We start from the raw sequence: 12,042 nt of genomic DNA, 5'->3' as shown, positions 1-12,042 counted from the left end.
GTTTCTCTTTCTCATGTGTTTAAAATCTTTCACAATCTTGTTCCAACCAGCATTTCTACATTTCTCACATAGTCCTGTAGCCTCTCTTCATTATTTTCCAAAAATGTACTCCTTCATCTCCATCTCATAAAATAATTCTTTTTCTTCAAGAAGCAGCTCACAAGCCTTCTACATGAAGCCTTTACTGCTTCTTCTCCCTGCAACAACTAATGCCTCCCTTCCTGTGTTGCATTTAACTATTTCTAATTATGTTGTATATGTTTATTATAAATTTGCTTGTGTATAACATGTAGAAACATGTTGTCTCCCCCATAATAGTGATTTCATTCTTTGATTTGTATCCCAGTGTAGAGAATAGTTCCTGATACGTATCAGATATTAATATTAAAAATATTAAATACTTGTTTAAGTTTTATTAACACTTTTTAGTTATAACCCTATTTAGTGACATATGGGAATATATTTTACATGTTGCTTATGTATATTTTAATTATATATATAATAATTAAACATATTTTAATATGTTTAACTTCTGTCTCTGAGGTGTGTATGATTTACTTTTCAAAGATATAATGGAATCATCCTTGCCGCTAACGTAATACTTGGTGCTCTGAAAATGATTGGGTCAAATGGTTTTCTCTAGGATATATCCTTTTCATCCAGCAATGTGTAAAATCCTTTACTCATCTCTTGTATTGAGATGGTATGATGTATCAGTTCTTCTTTTATCTCTTAATAATAATTCAATCAGAGACTTTTACAAATAGCTTCTCTTTTGAAATAGACCATGTGATAGTATATTTGCACCTGAGTCAATCTAATTCTGGGTTAGTCTTGTTAACTGTAGCCCTAATTCAAGAATATTATTAAACTATTTATATCTATCTTGTCTTCATACTCCTATCTCTTTGAGTATGTTTTAGAACTTAGAATAGTAACTGTGACTATAGAGTTTTATTCAGATGTGGCACCACATTGAACCCAAATAAACTAGATCAGTTTTGCTTCTCTTTGAAATCATTCTTGACCCCCCTTTCCCTGAAAATTGAATGGGAGGATCAGTCTTTATCTCTGCTCCAAAGAATCCACAGAGACTCCTTCAGGAAAAGTCTAACCACTTTTTCTCCCAAAGCATGAGTCAGCCCACAAACCTATTTACACTAGAATTTTGCAAATGGGATCAAAGCAATTAAAAAAACTGGAATTCTCAGCCCTGACTAGAGAGGTCAGTGGGAACTGTAGCCCAAATCTTTAATATAATCTATCCCACAAGAGAGCTAACTAAAATTCTTACTTCTTCTGGAAACTTAGGGGACGAGTTTCCAGAGGCCCATTTCTTCCACAGCAATTCTAACATACAACCTTAGAGATTTGGATTTTTTTCTTTCTATTATATTTCCTTGAGAATTTACAGTCTAGGCCAGAGGTCCTCAAACTTTTTAAATAGGGGGCCAGTTCACTGTCCCTCAAACTTTTGGAAGGCCGGACTATAGTAAAAACAAAAACTTTGTTTTGTGGGCCTTTAAATAAAGAAACTTCATAGCCCTGGGTGAGGGGGATAAACATCCTCAGCTGCCGCATCTGGCCCGCCGGTTGTAGTTTGAGGACCCCTGGCTCTAGACCTACCTGATATCTCAGTTATGTCATTTCTTGTAATTGTGGGATGTTTTAAATTTGGCATCTATGTGCAAACATTGCCACTAATTGGAAGAAAGTTTGATTTTTGTGAATTAGACCTAGAGCCAGTGTTCTTAGCCTTTTTAAAAAAATAATCATAGACCCCCCCCCCCTTTTCAAAACAGTATTTTTAAATAATTGAAGGACATGCTAACTTGGAGATTAGTGAAATAAAGATTAATTCTTCTTTTCCTCCTGTCTGGGCATGAATGGGAAATTTATATTTGAATCGTAAGCCCCTGATCTAGAAGATGCATGTTCTATACGTCTATCCTAGGTAAGTCACTGCTTTCTGTCCCCTTCCCCCCACTACACATTGGCCTAACCTGTGTCTCAAGGTTCTTCAAAAAATATTTATGGTTGTTATAGCTCACCAAATCTTGTTACCTCTCTTTACTTTGATAGTTAATAGTTAATGATGAAGAGGATTTACTGTGCTGCGTGCCATCTAGAATCTTTTCACCTCCAGATTTCCATGAGTCTCATGTGACCTCAAATTGTTTTCTCTCAAGAATTGAAAATAGAGGCAAATCTAAACCCAAGATAAAAGAAAAACTTATTTCCAAATTTTATTACTCAAATATTAATACAATGAACCAATTTAGTTATCTTCCAAATATTAGCCCTGTATTAATTCTACCTCCCAGATTTCATAATAGCATCAGAGGATAGCATTCCTGGCTCCATAAGGCATTTAAGTCTTGTGCTACCAAAACTTTCAGTCTTATTTATTTTTCCTTCTATTTGTCTTCACAAGTCTCAAGAGTTAATTTAGTGTTAAACATTTCAAAATCACCCCCCCTGTGTGATATTCCTCATATCCTATATATGTTTGTGAATATTTTCCTATTGATTGAGGAGAGTACACATTCTGCTTTGAGGACTATTACATATCTGATTTCATTTAGAAGAGGTAGTCCATCTTAACTTTTTTCAAAGAAAGATCAGCATACCTACCATAAAAATTGTCAAATAGATATATGACAAATAAAAAAGCATTTTAATCTTGTATGTGGAAATTAATCAATAGTAATAAATTAATGAAATTAATAATTATTAATAAAATTAATAAATTATTAATAACAAATTAATAGAAGGGGGCAATAGGATACCAGATTCTTTGGTCTGTCAGAACACATGTCCACACTGTTCCTGGAATTAAGGACAGTAAATGACTGTCTAAAGATAGAAATGCAGGATTTGGCTCATTACTTAAGTTAAATTTAAATTATTTGGAACCCCTCAAGAAGTTTTTCAGAGAACATAAAGCTGGCCTACCAAAATGCTTAGCTTTGGTCAGCTTTCAGGTATTCAGATAGAGACTTCCCTTCAGTCCCTCTCATTCACAAAGTCCTATTAAACCCCAAAGGAAGGGAAGGTAGTTTTTTTCTAAAACTGAGTGACTTTTGCTAGCCCAGCTGACCAGTTGAAGTCATCAAACTTGGTAGGGAGGAGTTTTTCCTTGCCAGCTAGCCAAACATCATTAGGTTGTTCTTTTTTGGTTCCTTGGGAATTTACACCAGAAAAGCTTAACCACAGAAAATGAATGCATCAACAATCTGTACCCTTGCTTTAGTGTCAGTCATTGTTTACCTGCTATCATCATGTCAATATGACCTTCACCATTTAGTCAGTCAAGTTGCCCCTCAATACTTTTTATTTTCTACCCCATTAGTAGAAAATCCAGTTGCATATTTGCCTTAAAATTTTTTCTTCCTGGAAAGGTTTTCCAAATTCAGGTCCCTAATTGACAAGCATAATTTTTTTTCATCAGAATCATATAAAACAAAATTATTCTTATGAATCATCCTAATTCCTCAGATTACATAAGTGCTTATGTTAATGGAGATTTTCATATTAACCTTGTTCTCCACTAACTTTTTCTCTTCTAAGGAGATTAGGCTCTCCGTCTTTCTATGAAGAGTTGCTGAAGGAAAGAATAATATACTAACTACTCTTGTTTCCTCTGGCTACATTTTTGTTATCCAGTTTCTAGAAGAATACTTCTTTATAGCTATCAATGCTTATTCTCCTATAAGGAAATTGGACTTCCTCTATTCTCTAAAGTTAGAACCCATTTGTGGAGACATAATGGCCTTGGCTTAGAGACAGACCTCCATGTTTGGAGTCCATACGTTAGCCACCTGTTTTCCTTTGCCCTCTCAGTACTTAAAAACAAAACACTTTTTTCTTTTTTTTTTTTTTTGCTTAAACCTAGCATCCTGCCCAAAATATTGTTTGATTCTGCAGTTATAATCTGTAATTACTATTTCTTCCTATTTCCTGATGATCCAAACTGTATAGTAACCTATTGTAAGCTGGCAAGGACAATTCATTCTTTCAAAAAATCTCAAATTTATCAATAAAACATTTTTTTCTTAAGACCATCAAATGGTATGATTCTGTCATAAATCAGTGAGTTATTTTTCCAGCCTAGGTCAGCAGGTAGAGAACTGAACTATCTGTAGACACTGGAGACAGGATCAGGGTCAGGAGCAAGCTACATGTGTTCTCATGAAAAGAGAAGAACCAAACAGTGATAAACTATTTAAATTCTATTATCAAGAAATGATACATGTGTCCTGATCAGAACCTATCATCAGGAGGTCACAGAGGGAGTATAATTAGAGAGTTGGGAATAGTTCTGTTCTGTTTTGATGATCTTAAAAGAAGGGAAAGGGAGGGGGAAAGGAATGATCTGTTTGAGGGGTGAGAAGAAAAATGAAATTATTTTATTTACTCAATTAGAAATCTATAAATACAAGGAAATAGGTATTGGGGAATATTGGGGAAGCAGTTGGCACTTGAATCCCACTTATTGAAACCTGGATAAGGGAGGGAAGAATATACACATCCACACAGAGTTAGGAATAAAAGTACTTTCATTTGATAGGGAAACAGAAGGGAAAGGGGAGAAGGAGGAAAAGAGATTAGGAGAGGAGACAGATTGAGAAAAGTTTTTAGTCCAAAGGATTCAAATTGAAGATTTACAAATTGTTTTTAGCAGCTTTTTTTGTTGTGGCAAAGAACTAGAATCTGAGAGGGTACACATTTTGGGGGGGAATAGCTAAATAAGTAATAAGTATATAAATGTAATGGAATTCTATTGTATAGTTAGAAAAGTTAAAGGGGATGATTTCAGAGAAACTTATATAAACTATTGCAAAGTGAGGTGAGTAGAACCAAGTGAACAATGTATACAATAACAAGAATATTGCAAAGATAAACAATTTTGAAAGAGATAAGAATACTGACCAATGCAGTGACTAAATACTATCCAGAAGGACTTATGATAAAATATGCTACCCACATACTAACAGAGATATGATGAATTCAGAGTATGGCGGATTGAGACATATCTTGGGGAGACATGCCATTATGGGAATTTGGATTTCTTTTAATTTGTTTTGGTTTTTTAATATGATAGGTTTTGTTTTTCTTTCTCAATGAGAAGGGGAGAGGAGAAAAAGCTGGAAAGGATAAGGAGGCTTTTCATTGATTTTTTTTTAAATGAATTGGAAACTAAAGACTTCCTTGATTAATCTGATTTCTGTGGAAATCAAAAGTTTTCTAGAACTTGAAATAGTACAATATATTGGTGAAGTACTACTATTAAGTAGTGAGGATCTATCAGTAAGTTAATTCCTATTTACAGTACATTGTACTCAGTGAACATTCAGTATCTTATTTCTAATCAGTAGATATATATATCAAAAGATAATGAATTTGTGACATATGAAACTTAAGCATGTTACATTATTCTTCCATCACTTTTGATATTCTTGCTTCTCTGTATCCTTTTTAGAAAAGATTGTGGAGTTTATAAATTTCTGACAGCCTCTTTATCAAAACTTTACATTGTATTCTGAGCCTTAATACAGTGTGATTTGTTTTGTTTTTCTTTTACCAATTACTTTGATACAGTCTTTAACATTCACTCACTGAAAGGAAGGCATAAATTGTGACTTTTCTTGTCCTTTAGAAATATCTTGAGAGATAGCTGAAAGGGGGAACCCAGGAGCTTCAGACACTTCAGCAGATCTGTGAGTTCATCAGTACAGGTTGTCAGCTGACCAGGGCTTCTTACCTTGTGTGGTTCTTGCAGGTCCTCATTACATTCTCCATGAAGGCTCTGCCCAATGTGTTCAAGGCTTTTTTGTACGTCTTTTAATATAGTTTCTGCATTCCAGGATAATCATAGAGCTGTCTCTGTCATCCTTCAACTTTGCTCCATGATGATTTGTCATGTCCTTATTGGAGCTATTTTCTACACACCAGTTGTGTGAGTTCATCATGTGCCATAGCCCACATAAAATTGCTGCATGTTTTTTCACAGCCCCTTGAGTTACCTTATATTTTTGAATTTTTTGAGATGATAGATAATACTCAGTTATTAAGCTTGTATTAAATGTGAAGAAAAATTTTCCATAGCCAGGGAGAAGAGTTTCATTATAGGGATTCAAAGGAATAGTAAGTGCAATTTTGGGGCAATTGATTGCCATACCTTTTCCATAATCAATGATTTTGATTGGATTACTGTTTGTAAAGCTAAAAAGGGAGAAGGCAGTTGAGTATTAAGCAGGTGGCAGTAGGACAGAGGGCAAGGTAAACAGACTGAATGGATATGAAGCATGGTTTGGGACTTACTACATATAGAAGGTTAAGTTAATTTGCATTCACTTACAACTAAGAAAGCTTAGCTATATATTGTATTTGCACAGCTGAGTGTACTAACTCCCCCAAGAAAGGTGGTATGGATAAAGAGAAAAGGGGGAAGTAGTAGAGCAGATGCAGCAACCTGCTTATCTTGTGCCATTAAAATTGCCCTTTGTCATTTACTTTCAGTAATTACAAAAAAAAAAAAAAAAAAAAAAACTAGACAAATGTTATCTTCAAGTTTAATAGCATTTGAATATCAGGGTATGATTATTGCCATACTTGAATCCCATAGGACTCTTAAGCAATAGGGTTGGTGTGAGTGAGGCTTGTCGAGATGAATTCCTTCTAAGATTTCCAGTTATTAAAATACTTTTGGAAAGTATCTCCTGAATCCTCTGTCTCTCTGAATTCCACATTATATTAAGATTGTAATATATAGGATATGACTATAAAGTGAAAAGATTAGTTTCTTGCTGAATATTTCTTTCATTCTATTCAAAGGAAATGCCTTATGATATTATTTGCACCATTGTACAAATTGGAATTTCTTTTGAAGTTTTTTTTTTTTTTTTAGTATCCATGTAACATTCTTTTGAATATCTTCCTTGATAGTATTTATTCTTTGGGACTGAATTTGATATTTATTAAAATAACCAAAATCCATTCAGAGTATTATAAATAGAATTAATCAAGCTTCTTATAAGTTGTTTATGTTCTTTTTGCAAGGAAAGTTTTTTTTAAAAATGGTTCTAACACAAGACTAAATTTTTTGTGTCTTTTGAAACTTGATTTTAAGGTAGTTTTAAAAATTTATAACTCTTCTACTTCTGCTTCTTTTTCTTTACCATTCTCTATTCTTTTTCTTTTGTCCTTCCAAAGATGTTATCTTACAATCTTTTGGTTACTATGTATGAATACCACATCATTTTTTCCTGACCTTTTATTCTTTCCTTCTTCCTTACACCCTCAAAACTTCTTATTATATAGTTGTTCTCCATTGCTTGACACTCATGAACTGAAAGAAATTTTTACTAGATTGGACCTTAAAGTTAGGTGGACTCCCCATAGGTAAGAATCATTATCTTTTCTCATCCTTAAACTATGTTAAAGTTTTTCTGTGACGTCTGTTGGCTAGTTCAGAAAAAGGAGCTTCCTATCCATGTCTCGTTGACTAGAACCAGGTCCCTTAATGGTATCTTAGGTCAATTCCCTTATCGTTTTTCATTCTTAGTGACTAACCAGGTTAATACTTTGCTTGATGAACTCTTAATTTAATTGATCTTTTTTTAAAGAGAGGCTCATAAAAAGTAATTTTTCCATAATAAATTAACTAAATAATGAACTTAACTTTCTATATATAAATTTCTTCCATTAATTTAAGTCCTATTTTCTACCCTAATTGCATACTGCTGCAAAAGCTGGGAGTTTATATAGAGGACAAAACAACAACAGCAACAATAACAAAAAAAAAAAAAAAAAAAACTTGACTGTTTTAGGTTGGTCTATACCAACTGGTATACCAGTATACCCCCCAAAATTATATGCTAATAGTTTAGCATCAAGTGAATTTCTCAAAAGTGGATGTCTCTTTTGGTGGTTGGAAATGCATTCAGATTCACTAAACTTGATATTTTATTAAAAAATGAAATAGGGTTTTTAAAAATATTTTGTTTTTCAACTCATGAAGAAGACATAGGATATTCACATGAAGATAAAAGATTCTTCCCTTGCAAAATTCTATCATCAGAGTGATAGAACAATAGAAACTGTTTTCTGCTTACTTTACTAGTTACATTTCAAAAAAATAGTTTTGATAGTTAAGGGAAAAAAATTCAGAATAAGACCTTCAACTAATTTTTTATGTTCTTATTGCATACAGAGAACAATACTAGGTGCTGGAAGAGATTAAAAAGTTTACACAAAAAATAGTCCCAGCCTTTCTGGACTTTTTGTCTAATAAAGGTATTCTTAGCCTAGCTCTGGGAACATGTGTGGGAAAAAAATTGCATCTTTATTTTCACTCATCTCTAAAACTTATTTTTCACCGTACACCAAGATAAGGTCAAAATGGGTTCATGACCTAGGCATAAAGAGCGAGATTATAAATAAATTGGAAGAGCATAGGATAGTTTACCTTTCAGACCTGTGGAAGAGGGAGGAATTTATGACCAAAGAAGAACTAGAGATCACTGTTGACCACAAAGTAGAAAATTTTGATTATATCAAATTGAAAAGTTTTTGTACAAACAAAGCAAATGCAGACAAGATTAGAAGGGAAACAATAAACTGGGAAAACATTTTTACAATAAAAGGTTCTGATAAAGGCCTCATTTCCAAAATATATAGAGAACTGACTCTAATTTATAAGAAATCAAACCATTCTCCAATTGATAAATGGTCAAAGGATATGAACAGACAATTCTCAGACGAAGAAATTGGAACTATTTATAGACATGTGAAAATATGCTCCAAATCATTATTAATCAGAGAGATGCAAATTAAGACAACTCTGAGATACCACTACACACCTGTCAGATTGGCTAGAATGACAGGAAAAGGTGATGATGAATATTGGAGGGGACATGGGGAAACTGGGACACTGACGCATTGTTGGTGGAATTGTGAACACATCCAGCCATTCTGGAGAGCAATTTGGAACTATGCTCAAAAAGTTATCAAACTGTGCATACCCTTTGATCCAGCAGTGTTTCTACTGGGCTTATACCCCAAAGAGATACTAAAGAAGGGAAAGGGACCTGTATGTGCCAAAATGTTTGTAGCAGCCCTGTTTGTAGTGGCCAGAAGCTGGAAAATGAATGGATGCCCATCAATTGGAGAATGGTTGAGTAAATTGTGGTATATGAACGTTATGGAATATTATTGTTCTGTAAGGAATGACCAGCAGGATGAATACAGAGAGGACTGGCGAGACTTACATGAACTGATGCTGAGTGAAATGAGCAGAACCAGGAGATCATTATATACCTCAATAGTGATACTGTTTGAGGATGTATTCTGATGGAAGTGGATCTCTTCGATAAAGAGAGCTAATTCAGTTTCAAGTGATCAAAGATGGGCAGAAGCAGCTACACCCAAAGAAAGAACACTAGGAGATGAATATAAACTGCTTGCATTTTTGTTTTTCTTCCGGGGTTATTTATACCTTCTGAATTCAATTCTCCCTGTGCAACAAGAAAACTGTTCAGTTCTGCACACGTATATTGTATCCAGGATATACTGTAACCTATTCAACATGTAAAGGATTGCTTGCCATCTGGGGGAGGGGGTGGAGGGAGGGAGGGGAAACATCGGAACAGAAGTGAGTGCAAGGGATAATGTTGTAAAAAATTACCCTGGCATGAGTTCTATCAATAAAAAGTTATTTTAAAAAAATAAAATAAAATAAAACTTATTTTTCTTCCACTTATTTTTTTTTAATTCTTTATAACTCTCCTCTATCCTATTATTCCAGATCTATTCTATATTACTTCGATTCTTATACTCTGGTTCAGCCATGTCTTTGATCTGGATGTCCCCTATGCTTAGAATGTAATCCTTCCTCATCTTTTCCTCTTGAATTCCCACTTTTTTTCAAAGATCAGCTCAGGTGCCATCTTCTTCTGATTTCTCGGCCTGCTACTGCTTCCCCACATCAGTTATCTTATATTTATTTTGCATATTTATTTACTTATATATGCAAATGTTAACACCTCCCTATTTCTTCCAATAGAATGGTAAGTGATTCAGCTTATGTTATGGGAAGAGTTTTCCCCAACTGAAAATGGGAGGAAGAGGACTTTTTAGGCATGATGTAAAATGTTCTTTCATTTGTATTTCTTTGTTCTCTTTACCCTCCTCCCAACTTAAATTAGAAGGATAAACCAAAATTTCTCTATTATTCAAGCAGCAGCTAATTTAGTTTTTTATGCCTTGTTTTTGTTATTTTTCTTTTCAGATTTTTTAAAGAGACCTCTGGAGAGTTATGTGAGGAAATTGAAAGTCCCAGTTCATGTAATTCGAATGGAGCAGCGTTCTGGACTGATCAGAGCCAGATTAAAGGGAGCTGCTGTTTCTAAAGGCCAGGTCATTACCTTCTTAGATGCTCATTGTGAGTGTACAGTAGGATGGCTGGAACCACTTTTGGCAAGAATCAAAGTCGACAGGTAATTAACTGGAAACTAATATTCTTTCAAACTGATTTTAGTGCATTCATCCTATGTAACATGATAATCTTTACTTCAACATATAGAGTGAATGACATGATAAATGTTCTTTGGATAAATATATTCTGTATCATTTTAGGTATAAATCAGATTTCCTTGTTTATGAAAAACTTTTTCCAGAAGTACTCACTTTTAAAAAGTTATGTTTTCCTACCTGGAAAGTTAATTGTACCCATTCTCCATTTAGATAACTTGGTTGAGACAAAGCGAAATTTCTTAATTTGGATATAATTGGCTTTCCTCTCTTTATCATTCTTGCTTATTTAGCTAACTATCTGAGGGATAGGAAGTTCCTTTCCTAATGCTTAGTTTTAGAAGACAAAACCAGCAAGAATTTAATGGGAAACTATGAAGAGAAAGGAATGAGAAAGGGAAAGGGAAAGGGAAATGATTTTTTTTTAAAAATAAGCTGTATCACTACAATTAAATAATAGTAATTTTTTTTAAAAATTGGCACTTATAAACCTACTACTTGATTTAGAAAATTGCCTTTATATCTTGTAAATGTTAAAATAATCCATTATTTTCTCCCCAAAGTTGAATGTTGCACCTATGAACTATCTCATCCACCCCTAGTTAACTACCATTTCCTCTATTTCTTCTTCAAATCCCATATTTCTAATAATTCTTATCCTGCCTGACAATTCCTGTAAAAAGTAACCTAGATACAGAATTCTGGGGAGAATTATATGTTTTCATACATTTAGACTATGGAGTTCAAATATAAAATTGCCTACTTTGCCCTTTTTCAATTGAAAAATACATGAATTTCCACTCTTTGTGAGTTCTTTGCAGTATGGAACCTGCTTGGTTTATATATTCTATTATTTCTGTTAGCGATCTAACAAAATTGGCAGTTGACAAGGAACATCCAAAAGAGAATATATTTTAACTAAAGAGAATATATTTAACTAAATTAACCTATCCGTTAGAATTGCTGGTCCCAATTCTGTACCTAATTCCCTGTTGCTTTAGCTATTTCAAGCAGAGTTAAGAGTAGATATTTTATCCATATGCCTTATTATATGTCATGCTTGATCTTTCTTTTCTGGCTCAAGGTTATTTGCTTTGCCTGGACCTTCTTCCTCTTTCTTTGCCAGTTTAATCCTAAAAACTTGAAGATCCAGCCTAAAGAACCATCTCCTGTCTATTGCTATTCCACTGTCTTTTTCCTTCCTTAGAATGTGGTATTTCAACCTATTGATTATCATTATTACCTTATGTTGTTCTCTAGATGTTTTATGTAGATTTGTTTGGCTTCTTCAGCCAAAAATATCATTTCAAGGGCAAAGTCTATGCCTCCTGGCTGTTTTTTGCTCTCCATGCTGTATCATAAGCACTTGGATATTTGCTGAATAAATACTTTTGTGACTTCAAACATTAAAAATTTGATTTGATCATAGTGAGTCAACAACTTAGAGGATAAGGTCAAGTGTCTTCTCTCTAATCCTTATGCTGGAATGACTATTCTCCCAGATGGCAG

The 12,042-nt window shown here is 33.8% G+C and overlaps 1 protein-coding gene across 1 annotated transcript in view; it reads left to right on the top strand.

Annotated features, from left to right (window-relative positions):
- The window catches only part of GALNT1 (polypeptide N-acetylgalactosaminyltransferase 1), a 165,126-nt gene that overhangs the window by 113,739 nt on the left and 39,345 nt on the right, over window positions 1–12,042 (top strand). Inside the window, exon 5 of the mRNA XM_051969768.1 lies at window positions 10,292–10,499. Within this exon, the coding sequence (XP_051825728.1) occupies window positions 10,292–10,499 (208 nt within the window). The remainder of the gene's footprint in view (window positions 1–10,291; window positions 10,500–12,042) is intronic.

This window comes from Antechinus flavipes, chromosome 1, assembly GCF_016432865.1.
Source record: "Antechinus flavipes isolate AdamAnt ecotype Samford, QLD, Australia chromosome 1, AdamAnt_v2, whole genome shotgun sequence".
In the NCBI taxonomy this organism is placed as follows: Eukaryota; Metazoa; Chordata; class Mammalia; order Dasyuromorphia; family Dasyuridae; genus Antechinus; species Antechinus flavipes.
Note: the sequence above shows the minus strand (reverse complement) of the source record. Positions and strands in the feature narration are given on the sequence as shown.